Genomic DNA, 16,116 nt, shown 5'->3' on the forward strand with positions numbered 1-16,116 from the left:
ATTGCTGCCTCAACTTCAGACCTTGTTATGGGTCTGTTCAGGGTTTCGGCTTCTTCCTGGTTTAGGCTTGGCAGGAGGCAAGTGTCCAGGAATTTATCCATTTCTTCCAGGTTTACTGATTTATGTGCATAGAGTTGTTTGTAATAATCTCTGATGATGGTTTGAATTTCTGTGGAATCTGTGGTGTTATCCCCTTTATCGTTTTTTATTGCATCAATTTGGTTATTCTCTCTTTTCTTTTTTATTAATCTGGCTAGTGGTCTATTTTGTTGATCTTTTCGAAAAACCAGCTCCTGGATTTATTGATTTTTTGAAGGGTTTTTTGTGTCTCTATCTCCTTCAGTTCTTATCTGATCTTAGCTCTTTCTTGTCTTCTGCTAGACTTTGAGGTTTTTTGATCTTGCTCCTCTAGCTCTTTCAGTTTTGACGATAGGGTGTCAATTTTTGATCTCCCCTTGCTTCTCATGTGGGCACTTATTGCTATATATTTTCCTCTAGAGACTGCTTTAAATATGTCCCAGACATTCTGGTATGTTGTGTCTTCATTCTCATTGGTTTCGAAGAACATCTTTATTTCTGTCTTCATTTCATTGTTTATCCAGTCAACATTCAAGAGCAGGTGGTTCAGTTTCCATGAAGCTGTGCAGTTCTGGGTTAGTTTTTGAATTCTGAGTTCTAACTTGATTGCACTGTGGTCTGAGAGACTGTTTGTTACGATTTCCATTCTTTTGCATTTGCTGAGGAGTGATTTATGTCCAATTATGTGGTCAATTTTAGAGTAGGTGCAATGTGGTGCTGAGAAAATGTATATTCTGTGGATTTGGGGTGGAGAGTTCTGTAAATGTCTATTAAGTTTGCTTGGTCCAGGTCTGAGTTCAAGTCCTGAATATCCTTGTTAATTTTCTGTCCTGTTGATCTGTCTAATATTGACAATGGGGTGTTAAAGTCTCCCACTATTATTGTGTGGGAATCTAAGTCTCTTTGTAAGTCGTTAAGAACTTGCCTTATGTATCTGGGTGCTCCTGTGTTGGGTGCGTATATATTTAGGATCGTTAACTCTTCTTGTTGCATTGATCCTTTTACCATTATGTAATGTCCCTCTTTGTCTCTTATGATCTTTGTTGCTTTAAAGTCTAATTTATCAGAGATGAGAATTGCAACTCCTGCTTTTTTTTTGCTCTCCATTTGCTTGGTAAATCTTCCTCCATCCCTTTATTTTGAGCCTTTGTGTATCCTTGCATGTGAGATGGGTTTCCTGGATACAGCACACTGATGGGTTTTGGCTTTTTATCCAATTTGCCAGTCTGTGTCTTTTGATTGGGGCATTTAGTCCATTTACATTTAGGGTTAATATTGTTATGTGTGAATTTGATACTGCCATTTTGGTGCTAGCTGGGTGTTTTGCCCTTTGGTTGATGCAGATTCATCATTGTGTTGATTCTGTTTACCTTTTGGCATGTTTTTGGAGTGGCTGGTACTTGTTGTTCCTTTATTATGTGTAGAGCCTCTTTCAGGAGCTCTTGTAAAGCTGGCCTGGTGGTGATGAAATCTCTGAGTACTTGCATGTTCACCAAGGATTTTATTTTTCCTTCACTTATGAAGCTTAGTTTGGCTGGATAGGAGATTCTGGGTTGAAATTCTTTTCTTTAAGGATGTTGAATATTGGCCCCCACTCTCTTCTGGCTTGTAGGGTTTCTGCTGTGAGTCTGACGGGCTTCCCTTTGTGGGTAACCCGACCTTTCTCTCTGGCTGCCCTTAGTATTTTCTCCTTCATTTCAACCCTGGTGAATCTGACGATTATGTGCCTTGGGGTTGCTCTTCTTGACGAATATCTTTGTGGTGCTCTCTGTATTTCCTGGACTTGAATGTTTGCCTGCCTTGCTAGGTTGGGGAAGTTTTCCTGGATAATATCCTGAAGAGTATTTTCCAGCTTGGATTCATTCTCTTCGTCGCATTCGGGTACGCCTATCAAAAGTAGATTAGGTCTTTTCACATGGTCCCACATTTCTTGGAGACTTTGTTCATTCCTTTTTACCCTTTTTTCTCCAGTCTTGCTTTCCCGTTTTATTTCATTGAGTTGATCTTCGACCTCTGATATCCTTTCTTCTGCTTGGTCAATTCGGCTGTTGATACTTGTGCATGCTTCGTGAAGTTCTCGTGTTGCGTTTTTTAGCTCCATCAATTCACTTATATTCCTTTCTATTTTGTCCATTCTCATTAGCATTTCGTCAAATCTTTTTTCAAGGTTCTTAGTTTTTTTGCATTTGGTTAGAACATGTTCTTTAAGTTCACAGAAGTTTCTTACTACCCACCTTCTGAAGTCTGATTCTGTCATTTCATCACACTCGTTCTCCATCCAACCTTGTTCCCTTGCTGGTGAGGAGTTGTGATCCCTTGTAGGAGGAGAAGTGTTCTGGTTTCGGGTGTTTTCATCCTTTTTGCGCTGGTTTCTTCCCATCTTTAAGGATTTATCCACCCATCGACTTTGTAGTTGCTGGCTTTCAGATTGGGTCTCAAATCTTTCAGATTGACGTTCTGTTTGTTGATGATGAGGTTATTTCTGTTTCTTGGTTTTCCTTCTGACAGTCTGGCCCCTCTGCTGTAGGTCTGCTGAGGTCCACTCCAGGCCCTGCTTGCCTGGGGTTCACCTGCAGCAGCTGCTGAACAGTAAGGGTTGTTACCAGTTTTCTTCTTCTGCTATCTTTGTCCCAGAAGGAGACCCGCCTAGTGTCAATCTGATCTGTCCTTCATGAGGTGGCTCTTTGGATATATAGAGGTCAGGGAGCTGCTTGAGGAGACGGTCTCTTCTTTATAGGAGCTCAAATGCTGAGCTGTGAGCTCTGTTGTTCATTCAGAGCTGCTGGGCAGGTACGTTTAGGTCTGCTGCAGCAGAACTCATAAACTGCTTTTTGTTCCCAGGTGTTCTGTCCCAGGGATATAGGGCTTTATGAGTTTCCGTTATGCTGCTGCCTTCTCTTTTTTTTTTTTCCTTCAGAGCTGCCCTGTCCAGCAAGGAGGCAGCCTAGTCACTGTCTGCCTGTAGAGGCTTTGCTGAGCTGCTGTGGGCTCCGCCCAGCTGCCAAGTGAACTTCCCTGCAGTCCTGTTTATAGGGGTGTAGTTAGAACTGCTTTGGCGATGGTGGCCCGCCTCTGTTAAGGCGGAGCCTCTCTGCAGTGGCGGGTTGCCTTGGCAATGGTGGGCTGCCTCAGCAATGGCGGGTTGCCTTGGCAACGGTGAGCTGCCTCAGCATTGGCTGACTACCTCCGTAGTGGCCGGCTGCCTCGGTAATGTCGGACTCCCCTCCCCTACAGAGCTGGACTGTTCTGGGTTCAGCTACGCTTGCTGTGAAACTCTCAATCCAGAGAGTTTCTGGTTGCTATTCTTTTGTGGAGGTGGGACCAGCCGATCCTGATTGTCTGGCTCCCTGCCTCAGAGCTTTTTTTTTTTTTTTAAGTTGGTGTTCCTGTCACCTGTTGAGGCACCGCGGTGTGTGTTTTTTCCCGTGTGTCAACTCACTGTGCTGGCTTAAACAGCGGCACTGAGATTTGTGGTGCTTTTTTTGTCCTGGAATCTACTTTCCTGGCTCCCTGCTCAGTCCCCTTTTTAAACAGATGAATGGGCGAGTTCCCGTGGCTCCAATCGCCAGCCAAAAGGGCACCCGGACTGGTGTATTTTGTACAGAGAACCGCTGCTCCAGGGCGCTGACAAAGCAGCTGCGCGGGGCAAAGCAGCGGGCCGGCTGGCACAGCTGCACTGGCGGAAACAGCCTCGCTGGCGACCTGTGGAGCTCCTATGTCTGGGAATTGCCTAGTCTGTGGGCAATAAAAATGCGCATCCACTCACCATCTGCGCTTTCACTGAGAGCTGCAATCCTGAGCTGTTCCTAAACGGCCATCTTGGATCCTCCCGCCCCGCAACCTACTTTTTGATGACTCATTTGGTCATGGTATTTTTAAAGAAATTGCTATATTCAGTTAAAATTTTGGTCAGAATTTTTGCATCTTTGTTCGTTGGCATAATTGATCTGCAATTTTACTTTCTTACAATGCCTTTGTTTGGTTTTTATTTTAAGGTTATGCTGGCTTTATAAAAGGAGCTGGAGAATTTTTCTACTTTTTTTTAATCAGAAGAATTTACATAATATTTCTATTTCTTCCTTAAATGATTGGTATAATTCTCTAGAAAAGCCATCTGAATCTTCCTTTGCAAGGAAGTTTTAATTATTTCTTTAATTGTTAATAAGACTATTTATTCTATATTTTATAAATTGCCTATTTTGGTAAGTTGTGGTTTTTAGCATTTTAATAAATTTGAACATTCATTAGCATGAAAATAAAGTAAAACCTTGAAATAATCTTATTTTCCTAATGTGAACAGTATCAGTAGTGATAATTTTCTTTTTTCTTTTTAATGTCATTTTTTGTGATTTCTGCTTTAAATATTTTTTGATCACTCTTGCCAGATGTTATGGCTTTTTAAATTATTTTCAAAGAATCAACTTTTGGCTTTGATTGTTCTCTGTTGCAGCATTTTTGAAACTTCTTGGTCTCAGAACCCCATTACATTCTTAAAAATATTGAGGACTTAAAAGAGCTTGATGTAGGTTATATTGTTAATATAAATTATAAGGTTTTCTCAGTTGTGAAATTGAAGCTGAGAAATTAAAATTAGTTTGTTAAAAATAAAATTACTTCATGTTAATATAAATAACATAAAAGGAAAAATAGATGAATGGCATCATTTTACATTTTTTTCAAGTTTTTGTTAAATGCCTGCCTTAAAAGAAGACATTATATATTCACATCTACTTCTGCATTCAGTCTATTGTAGTATGTTTTGGTTGTAGTAGTAGAAGAAAGTATAGTCTCACACAGATATGTATACAGTTAGAAAGAGGAAGAATATTTTAATAGCTTTTTCAGATTTTTGTGGATAACCTTGTTTGATATTACAGCAGATCTTAGTAAGTTTTTGTTTTTGTTTTTGTTTTAAGGGTAGTTGCAGTGTGGAATCTTAAATTATATGATTGCATATTTCTTGCTCTGGTACATTTAAGCCTATTGGTCTTGGAATCTTTTGCTCATGTATAATTTTGTAACATCATGCTTTGGTGATTTGGAAAGTTAAGTCTACTGAGTTAAACAATTCTTCCAAATATTAGCATATTTTATTGTGTGATACCAAAGAGTACCTTGGTTAAAATCACCTCTAATCTCATCAGAAGAAGTACCTAAGTATGGGGATGCTGTCAGGCTTAAGGTAGTAGATCTGTTTGCACATTCCAAATTCTTGCTTGAAAATTCAAATTTGATCTTGGCAACAAATGTTATCAGTTGCTTTTCTTGCTCACTATGTTTGTTTTTGAGAAAATGTCTGCCAAATACCTATGCCTTGATACATATAGTTAACAGTTGTTCTTTCAAGTAAAAATGGTGTTCTATGAAAAAGGTGCCTAGTTCAGCTAGCAACTCAATCACAAACTGCTTTTTCTTGATTATTTTACTTTGTGACAGATGTTTGGTGTTTTCCCTTTTTGTCACTGGATATTTATTTTCAAGACATGAAGAATTTACTAAATAATTTTTACTGCTTCCTGAAGCACATTTTTTAGTGCAACTGTCTTTTTCTTTCTTCAACTGCAAGTGTGTGGCAGTCAGTAATACATTGACTAATAATAGTTTGATGTCATTGCCTTGATTCATAATGGGGTTCCAGCAGTATATCCACTGTTGCATTTGTGAACTTAGCAAAAAGGCAAACATCATCTTAGTATTATTATCGCAATAGTTTTGCTTTTGGGCACCTCATTGTATGGTTTTGTTTATGATTAATTTCTGATGTTTACGATTATCTTCATTTTACTTTCTTTTGATGTATTTTGCTATTTTTTTCAGTTTTAGATGAATGCCTCTTTCATCAATTTTCAGCTTTCTAATATATGCATTTAAAATGGGCATAAGTTTTCCTCTATAGTTCTGATATGTAGTATATTCATATTTATTTAATTCCATATGTTTTCTCATTTTCATAATTATTTTTTAATGCATTGGTTGATAAAAATATATTTCTTAATTTCCAAACGTTAGAATTTTGTTTTCTTGATTTCTGGCTTTATTGCATCGTGGTTAAATAACATTTTACGGTTTGAGTTCTTTGGAATTCCTTGAGATTTGTTTTAGGGTCCAGCATATGGTCAGCTTTTACAAATGTTTCATGTGTATTTTAAAATAATATGTATTGTTTAGCCACTGAGTGCAGAGTTCTATATATGTCTGTTAGGTTAGGTTAAGTGTGTTAATCTTGTTTGAATCCTCTGTAGCCTTACTGATTTTTTTTTTTTTTTTTTTTAGCCGTTGTAATGTTTGTTTGTTTGTTTGTTTTATCAATTACTGAGAATTGTGTGTTTAAAATATACTGGTCAAATTGTGGATTGACTGGTTTTCCTTGTAGTTCTTCTAAGTTTTTGATTAGTACATTTGGAGGTATTGTTAGTGTACCTATACATTTAGAAATGTTACAGCCTTTTGGTTCTTTGTAACATCATTATGAAGTATCTCTTCTTACCTCTAGTCATGCTTTTAAAGTCTACTTTGTCTGATATTAGTATAGCTAAATAAGCTTTCTTTGGTGTTGCATGGTATTCTCCTCCTTTCTGTTAGAGATATGATATTATGAGTAGGATATAGTTGTTTTTAAAAACTGAAGTCTAGCTGGCTGGGCGAGGTGGCTCACTCCTATAATCCCAGCACTTTGGGAGGCCGAGGCAGGCAGATCACGAGCTCAGGAGTTCCAGACCAGCTTGACCAACATGGTGAAACCCCGTCTCTATTAAAAATACAAAAATTAGCCGGGCGCGGTGGCTCACGCCTGTAATCCCAGCACTTTGGGAGGCCGAGGCGGGTGGATCACGAGGTCGAGAGATCGAGACCATCCTGGCCAACATGGTGAAACCCCGTCTCTACCAAAAATACAAAAAATTAACTGGGCATGGTGGTGCGTGCCTGTAATCCCAGCTACTCAGGAGGCTGAGGCAGGAGAATTGCCTGAACCCAGGAGGCGGAGGTTGCGGTGAGCCGAGATCGCGCCATTGCACTCCAGCCTGGGTAACATGAGTGAAACTCCGTCTCAAAAAAAAAAAAAAAAAAAAAAAAATACAAAAATTAGTTGGGCATGCTGGCAGGCACCTGTAATCCCAGTTACTTGGGAGGCTGGGGCAGGAAAATGGCTTGAACCCAGGAGGCGGAGGTTGCGGTGAGCTGAGATCGTGCCATTGCACTCCAGCACTCCAGCACTCCAGCCTGGGCAACAAGAGCAAAACTCTGTCTCAAAAAAAAAAAAAAAGCTCAGTCTAGCTATCTTTGTCTTTTCACTGGAACTTACAATCCATTTATATTGAGTGTAATTACTTACATATCTTAATTTAAACCCACCCTCACACAGTGCACTCTGTGTCATGTTATCTATGCATTTTCCTGTTCTTTTTTGCCTTCTTTATAAATCATTGTTTTTTATTTTTATTTTTTGAAACAGGATCTTGCTTTGTCACCCAGGCTGGAGTGCAGTGGCATGATCTTGGCTCACTGCAGTCTCAATATCCCAGGCTCAAGCCATCCTCTTGCCTCAGCCCCCCAAGTAGCTGGGACTACAGTCACTCACCACCACACCCAACAAATTTTTTTATTTTTAGTTTGCTTTCACCACGTTGCCCAGGCTAGTCTCGAACTCCTGAGCTCAAGTGAGCCACCTGCCTTGGTCTCCCAAAGTGCTGGGATTACAGGTGTGAGCCACTGTACCTGGCCAATAATTAATTTCCTTATTCCTTTTTTTACTTTCTGATTGGGGAATCTTGTATATTTATTATTTTTCTGGTGGTTACTGTGTAGATTATAAGGTACATCCCAATCACAGAACCATCAAATACTTTATTTCTGTTCCTTCCCTCAATAATTTTTTCATTGTTGTTGGCATGTATTTTAAATCTCTATATGTTTACCCACAACTGATTGTTATTACTGTTTTTTTGAAGTTAGTATTCATTAGATTCATCTGCATAGTTACTTACCATTTCTGATGCTGTTTCTCCCTTCATTTATGACCTTCTACCTTAGATCACTTTTTTTGACCTCCTAAAGAACATTCCTATTTCCTTTAGCACTGGTTTGCTGGTAAGACAGACCTTCATTATTTTTGTTTTGTTTTGGTCTGAAAATGCCTTTATTTCACCATCATTCTTTTTTTCCCCCCTCTGGAGACAGTGTTTCGCTCTGTCATCCAGGCTGAAGTGCAGTGGCATGATCATAGCTCACTGCAGCTTCAAACTTCTGGGCTCAAGAAGTCTTCCTGCCACAGCCTCTTGAGAAGCTGGGACCACAGTCACATACCATCATGCCTGGCTAATTTTTGTGTTTTTTGTAGAAATAGGATCTTATTATTGCCCGGGCTGGCCTTAAACTCCTGGCCTCAAGTGATTCTTCTGCCTTGGCCTCCCAAAGTTCTGGGATTATAGGCATGAGCCACCACACCCAGCTGACCATGATTCTTAAAAGGTATTTTCCAAGGACAGATCTTAGGTTAGTTGTTGTTTACTGTTAGCACATTACATTTATCCTTGCATTGTATTCTGGCTTGTATGTATTGAAAATTCAACTATCAATGTAATGGTTGATATTTTGAAGGTAATCTGCTTATTTGACTGCATTTAAGAGTTTTATCTAGAATTTTCAGCAGTTTTACTATGTTTAGGTGTGAATTTTTTTTTAATTAAAAAATTATTTTTTGTCACATTATAGTTAGAGTTTGGAAGATTTCTTTTTAGTTATCCTGCTTGGTGTCTTGTTGGGATTTCTGAAATCTGTAGGTTGATGTCTTTCATCAGTTTTGGGCTTTTTCAGTTATTATCTCTTCAAGCAAATAATTCTTCCACAACACTCCAGTTAAACTTAGACTAGACCTTGTAACTGTATCTTTATATTTCTTAATTCCTCCAGACTTTCCAACCATTTATCATTCTAGGTATGTTTTTTTCTGACCAGTTTTCCAGTTCACTTTTCACTGGGCCTATGTCAGTTATACCTATACCTTGAGCTCTTAATATATGTTTTTCTATTTCTAGAATTTCTATAAATTCTTTTTCAGATCTGCCCCAGCATTTTAAAAATATTTTGTGTTCTTTGCTGACAAGGGTGTTACCATAGTTTGAGATACTTGACTCTGAAAAAGAACTTTGATGATTTGGTGAATTATGTTGATTAATTTTCAAAAGTTAAATCAGCTTACATTTCTGTAATAAATTTCATTGGTTATAATGTATGATCTTTTTAAGAAGTCTGCATTTGATTTGCTAAAGTCTTGTTTAACATTTTTGTGCCTGTATTCATGAGAGATGTTTTGGCCTGTCATTTTCCTCGTGTCCTTGTCAGGTTTCGGCAGCTTCATAAAGAATTGAAAACTGGCCCCCTTCTTCTTGTTCTCTGGAACAAAAAAAATTGATGTGAGGTATTATTTATTCTTTAATGATTTAGAAGAATTCCCTATTGAAGCCATCTGAGTCAGGAGATTACTTCAGGGAAGATTGTAAATGATGGATTCAGTTTCTCTAACAGAGAATTGTTCCAATTTTCTATTTCCCGTGTCAGTTTCTATAAGCTATGTTTTTCAAAGAAGTTATCCATTTTATATAAATTATTAAATACATTGTCATAAAGTTGTTCTTAATATCTCCTTATTTTCCCTTTACTGCTTATATTAATGTTCTCTTTCCTTTTACTGTCTATAGCATACATACTGATGCCCCCCATTTTAATTTTTCTAAAATGTAATTTCTGTCTTTTTTCTTGATTATTTCTGCTAAGCTCTCAAACAGCCAGCTTTTGGCTTAATTTTCTCTTAGTGCTTTTATTTCATTGAGTTTTGTTCTTGTTTATGTTACATCTTTTGTACTACTTTGTGTTGATTTGCCAGTTTTTTTCTAGCTACTGACAGTAGATGATGATAGTGTTTTCAGCTTTCCTTCTTTTAAATATACATTTTAAAGCTATAAATTGTCCTGTAAGCGTAGCTTAAACTGCATCTCACAAATTTTGATATTACATTTTATTAATTAAAAATATTTTAAAATTTCCATTATGATTTCTTCCTTGATGAATAATTTTTTTACTGATTGCTAGTTTAATTCCACTGTGCTCAGAAAGTATACTTTATATGGTTTCAATCTTTTGATATTTATTAACTTGCCTTGTGACCTAGTATATGATTCTGTTCAGTCAACATTCCTTGAGTACTTGAGAAGAATGTGTATTGAAAAGTTGTTGGATTCTACACATACGAATTAGATGAAACAAATTGGTTACTAATGATGTCAAATTTTTTGTATTCGTAGGATTTTTTTCTTCTATAAATTACTCAGAGAAATATCTTAAAATCGCCAACCATTATTTTGGATTATTTTGTTTTTCCTTTTAGTTTGTCAAGTTTTGCTTTATAGATTTTTTTTTTTGCTTTATAGATATTTGAAGCCGTGCTATGAGTTGTATACAAATTTATGGTTGTTAAACATTCCTGTTGAACTTACCTTTTATCATAACAAAGCATCTCTCTTTATACCTAATAATTTAAGCCGCCTGTTTAATATTAACGTGGCAACATCATCATGCTTTTAATTAGTATTTGTGTGATACCTTTTTCCATTTATTTTTTTTAATATATCTGTTGCCTTGAATTTAAAGTAGTTCTGTTGTACACAGAATATAGTTGTGTGTTTTGAAATCTAGTCTAATGTATTTGTTATTTAATTAGAGTGAAGGGTCCATTTACATTTAATGTAGAACATGATATAGTAGGATTTATGTCTTACAAGGCAGATATTTGTTTTCTATTTGTTCCTTACTTGACTTTCTTTAATCAAGCATTATTTTTTTCTATTTGATTTTACATGTAATTTTACAGTATACATCTTTAATGTGTGTGCATGTATTTTTAAGTAGTTGTCCTAGAGATTAAAATATTCTTCATTAAAATAGTAAAATGCTAGTTTATTAGGTTCTAGTCTAAATTTATAATTTTAACGCTTGTTGAAAAATGCAAGAACCTTATAACAGTTTGATTTCATTTACCCTACTATCTTTTTTTTTTTTTTTTTTTTTTTTTTTTAATAATACAGAGGCTTGCTTTGTTGCCCAGGCTGGAGTGCAGTGGTGTGATCTCAGCTCACTATAACCTCTGCCTTCTGGGCTCAAGCAATTCTCCTGCCTCAGCCTCCCAAGTAGCTGGGATTACAGGTGCCCACCACCACGCCTGCTAATTTTTGTATTTTTAGTAGAAATTGGGTTTCATCATGTTGGCCTGGTCTTAATATCCTAGTCTCAAGTAATTTGCCCACCTCGGCCTCCCCAAAGTGCTGGAGTTACAGGTATGACCCACCTTGCCTGGCCTAGCCTATTGTCTTTTGTGTTAGTCTTGTCCTATACTTTATCATTTTTTACATTTGTTTAAACCAGTAGAGTCATTGTTACTGTTATTTTAAATGCTAATCTTAATTTATATTTGTTCACATGTTCTTATTTGTCTTTTCCTCTAAGTAACTCGTCCAGTTTTGTGTTTCCATGTGGGGCCATTTTCTTTTAGCTTGATACAGTATATATTTTGTTCTCTTATAACAAGTGTTTGCCTAACTTTTGTTCAACTAAACCTTTTTTTATTTTATCTTCATGTTAGAAGGTATGTTTTTCTTAGTGTAGAATTCTAGGCTGGTTGGTTGATTTTTTTTTTTCCTTAACACTTCAGAAATTCCATTTTTTTATTTTCATTTTCCATCGTTTCTGATGAAAAATTTTAATTGAGATACTGTTTATATAAAATTTACTGGCCGGGCGCGGTGGCTCAAGCCTGTAATCCCAGCACTTTGGGAGGCTGAGGTGGGCGGATCACGAGGTCAAGAGATCGAGACCATCCTGGTCAACACGGTGAAACCCCGTCTCTACTAAAAAATACAAAAAATTAGCTGGGCATGGTGGCGCGTGCCTGTAATCCCAGCTACTCAGGAGGCTGAGGCAGGAGAATTGCCCGAACCCAGGAGGCGGAGGTTGCGATGAGCCGAGATCGCGCCATTGCACTCCAGCCTGGGTAACAAGAGCGAAACTCCGTCCCAAAAAAAAAAGAAAAAAAATAAAATTTACCATTATAACCATTTTAAAGAACACAATTCAGTGGCTTTTAGTGTATTCACAGTTATATAAGCATCATAACTATCTAATTTCAGAATGTTTTCACTACCCTAATAAAGTGAAAACTGTGGGCAGTGAATCTCAGTTCTGCCCCTCTGCCCATACCCTGGCAACAGCAAATCTACTCTCTCTCTCTGAATTTACCTAGTCTGAACAAACATTTTTTATAAATAGAGTCATACAGTGTATGTGGCCATATGTGTCTATCTTATTTCACTTGGCATAATGTTTTGAATGTTCATCCATGTTGTAGCATGTAATATTTCTTCTTTGTGGCTGAATAATATTGCATTGTATTCGTATGCCACATTTTGTTTATCCATTCATCAGTGGGTGGACATTTTAGTTTTTTCCAGTTTTTAACTATTGTGACTAATGCCACTGTGAACATTTGTGTAGAAATGTTGTGTGAGTGTGTGTTTTCCGTTCTTTTCAGTGTATACCAGGAATGGAGTTGCTAGGTCATATGGTAACTCTTTAAGTTCTTGAGGAATTGTCAAACTCTTTTCCACAGTGGCTGTACCCTTTTACATTTCCACTAGCATATATGAGAGTTGCAGTTTCTATACATTCTTGCCAACACTTGTTATTTTCTGTAGTTTTAATTTTTATGTTAACTGCAGCTATTGTAGTGGGTGTTGGTCATTTATTTTTGTTTTTTTAGAAAGCCTTGCAGTCAGACATTGTGGTCGAACAATTATAGAAGCTCTGGTTTGTTATTTTGCTCCAAAGAGAATTAAGTTTTCCTTTGGTATGTATAGTACTAGGAGGTTACCTTGAATCTATTAATGGTTGATTATAAGACTTTTTAGGGCTGATCTATTTCAATTTTGACCTTATTCTAAGGAGTGGCTGGCCCTTCTGTAGTCTCAACAGAGAACTGGAGTTATTTATGAAGGCTCTTCTAACTTGGTGGGGCCTACCTAGCTCCTATCTTTGTCTCCATAGTAGTAGTGAGCAGCAGCTGGAATCTCTGCTGGGCTCTTTAGCCTCCTAACTGCTATTTCTACTAGTTTTCTTAAATGTGGAGCTGGTCTTATATGCTTTCCTTCTTTCAAGAGTTGTAACTCCTTTTGTTCCTCTTTGTATAAGTCACTCTTCAGTTCTTTCAAACAGTTTTTACTTTTTGTCTAGACTTTACAGAGGGTTAGTTTGATATAAATTCTTCTAGCAGGGTGTTAACACTAACTAATGATGTTTTATTAGGTGAATTACCAGAAATGACGTCACTATTAAGAGTGAGAACATGAGGCCGGGCTTGGTGGCTCACGCCCGTAATCCCAGCACTTTGGGAGACCGAGGTGGGCAGATCATGAGGTCAAGAGATTGAGACTATCCTGTCCAACATGATGAAACCCCATCTCTATTAAAAATACAAAAATTAGCTGGCCATGGTTGTGTGTGCCTGTAGTCTCAGCTACTTGGGAGGCTGAAGCAGGAGAATGGCTTGAATCCAGGAGGCGGAGGTTGCAGCGAGCCAAGATCGTGCCACTGCACACCAGCCTAGTGACAGAGCGAGACTCCATCTCAAAAAAAAAAAAAAAAAAAAAGTGAGAAAGTGAATTTTTAACAGAAAATTTTGACAAGAATATAGAAAGAAGGATTTCTGTTTTCAGACAGAGGAAGGTAGCCAGGCTTGAAGGATGATACATAAGGATGATTAAAAGTAAGATAATGTGACTCAAAGGTGTTTGGTATTTGATTTTTTGGTTTTTTTTTTTTTTTTTTGGTGAAAAATGAATAAGGTTATTAACCATTTAAAGAATACAAGCTGGAGAAATAATACGAGGATTTAAGAGAAAATTATAAAGAGCCGTTATCTGGATTTAGTAGTGATGAAATTAAAATTCTGATTTTAAAATGTGTACTGTTAGAGTAGACTTGATTATTTCTGTAAATGTTAATGATTATTAACTGTTTGGAGGTTTGAATATTTAAATGTGATGGCCAAAGAACAACGTATGTCTGTTAAAATGTGCCAAAGAGAATCGTGTTCACAAAATGGAAAGGCATACAATAACTGACTGGCCATTTTTAAGTGTAGAAGAAAGAGAACAACTGATATTACAGAAATGGACATTACATTTAGAACATCAAAATACAGAAAGAAGGCAGAAATAGATTCCTAAAGAATAATGCCTCCCTCTCCTCCTACAGGATTAAAAATGGGGGTTTGGAATGAAACTAACCATTTGCCTTCTCCACCAAAATATCCCCAAGAAGGGAGCCAGGTGTTGCAGACCACCTTATATCTATGTTTTTCCTTTCACCCTTTTGTGAACTCTGAAGGTTAGTCAGTGGTTTTCTTCAAAATTTCATTAGGAAATTTGCCAAAGGCATCCTTTTGAGGCAGCTGTCTCTGTACCCGTGGAGACCATCAGTAATGTTTCCAATCTATAGCAGTAGTTGGCACAAAAATGTTGAACTGTTGTCTTCATGTTTTAAAACATTCCACTGCTGCCACTATCCCCCACCCCGAAATAGTGTAAAATATGCCACATCTTGGGACTTAAGAGTCCTTTCATCATTTTTTGTTACTGTACATTTTTAGGTAAAATCCATCATTAACAATAAATATGTCTAATACATCAATAATGAAAGGACACTTAATTTTTTTCATGTAATTTAGATAACAGTAGACACATTAGACATGCTTAATATATAAATAAATGATAATTTTTTTGTATAGCAAATTAACATTTTAATTTTTACTATTGAGATTTTATAAAGTAAATATGGTTTAAAGTTTTGGGGGATATTACTCTGATGTTAATATGTTCATGATGAAAATGCATTAGGAGAATTTCAAATGCATTTGTGTTTTTGTTCTTATGCAATTTAGTAACACAGGCAAATGTTTTACCCTATGTGTCTTTAATATATTAGTCTGTTTCTCTTGTTTTACTAAACTGTCTTCTTTCAGCCACCCACACAGAATATGCCTATGGGTCCTGGAGGGATGAATCAGAGTGGCCCTCCCCCCCCTCCACGCTCTCACAACATGCCTTCAGATGGAATGGTAGGTGGGGGTCCTCCTGCACCACACATGCAGAACCAGATGAACGGCCAGATGCCTGGTAAGTTTTTCTCCTCTAAGACATTAACACCAGAGTTGCTTAGCAACTGAAACGACATGGGAGCTCAAGGGATACTAGATTGTTGATGACAAAACTGCTTTGAATGCCCCCGAGTACAAGCTCTCTTAGAGTTTGTTAGCTACAGAGCTACGTGACCTGTATTCAGTGTTTATCAGGCTGCCCTTGGGCTTTGATGTAGCTGACACACAGCATTCCTCTGATGAACAGAACTGGCTAAATTTAGTCTGTCTGAAACTGCAATACAGTTGGCTTTAGAAGCTTTTTGGAAAAAAAGGCATTGTACCATGGCTTAAGAATTAAAGTCTGTTTAAAAAAGATATTATAATGTTTCCCTGGGTTTCTATTTACTTAAATGTTGATTGATCTCAGAAACAGTATCACTGGGAAAAACACATGAGGAAAGAAACGAAACAGTTTCTAAAATGCTATCATATTTAGTATTTCCTCATTGATATTATTGAAGCCGAATCTAGATTTTTTGAATACATATGTTTATAGCATAACATAAATATGGGAATCGATTTTACAGCAAAAATTAAAAGCTGAAAAATAACGTAAACTTTCTTACATTATTTATACACTGAGCCGTTCTCTTTTCTATTTGTTAATTTTAAGTTTGGGGTCACTAGGTTGATATCTTTCAAGAAATTGGATGCTGATTTAGTTACCTTTTCCTGGTTTGAAATTTTAATCTGGAAAGTATCTTTACACTATTTTTTCTTTGTAACAGTCATATCAACCCATATCTATAATTTTTGGTAGAATGTTATCTGCGTTAGGTATCAGAATATTTTTA

At 37.0% G+C, this 16,116-nt stretch overlaps 1 protein-coding gene and 1 long non-coding RNA gene across 7 annotated transcripts in view; one reads left to right on the forward strand and one right to left on the reverse strand.

Moving 5' to 3' along the window:
* The window catches only part of LOC116561396, a 7,174-nt gene extending 3,171 nt beyond the window's left edge, over nt 1-4,003 (reverse strand). Inside the window, exon 1 of the long non-coding RNA XR_004273411.1 lies at nt 3,920-4,003. This is a non-coding gene — a long non-coding RNA (uncharacterized LOC116561396). The remainder of the gene's footprint in view (nt 1-3,919) is intronic.
* The window catches only part of SS18 (SS18 subunit of BAF chromatin remodeling complex), a 100,660-nt gene that overhangs the window by 15,367 nt on the left and 69,177 nt on the right, over nt 1-16,116 (forward strand). For all 6 annotated transcript variants that reach the window (XM_032293151.1, XM_032293152.1, XM_032293150.1 and 3 more), the window contains one exon: nt 15,146-15,299. In XM_032293151.1, the coding sequence (XP_032149042.1) occupies nt 15,146-15,299 (154 nt within the window). The remainder of the gene's footprint in view (nt 1-15,145; nt 15,300-16,116) is intronic.

Source organism: Sapajus apella, unplaced genomic scaffold (assembly GCF_009761245.1).
Source record: "Sapajus apella isolate SASKATOON/1434 unplaced genomic scaffold, GSC_monkey_1.0 scaffold29, whole genome shotgun sequence".
NCBI classification, from domain to species: Eukaryota; Metazoa; Chordata; class Mammalia; order Primates; family Cebidae; genus Sapajus; species Sapajus apella.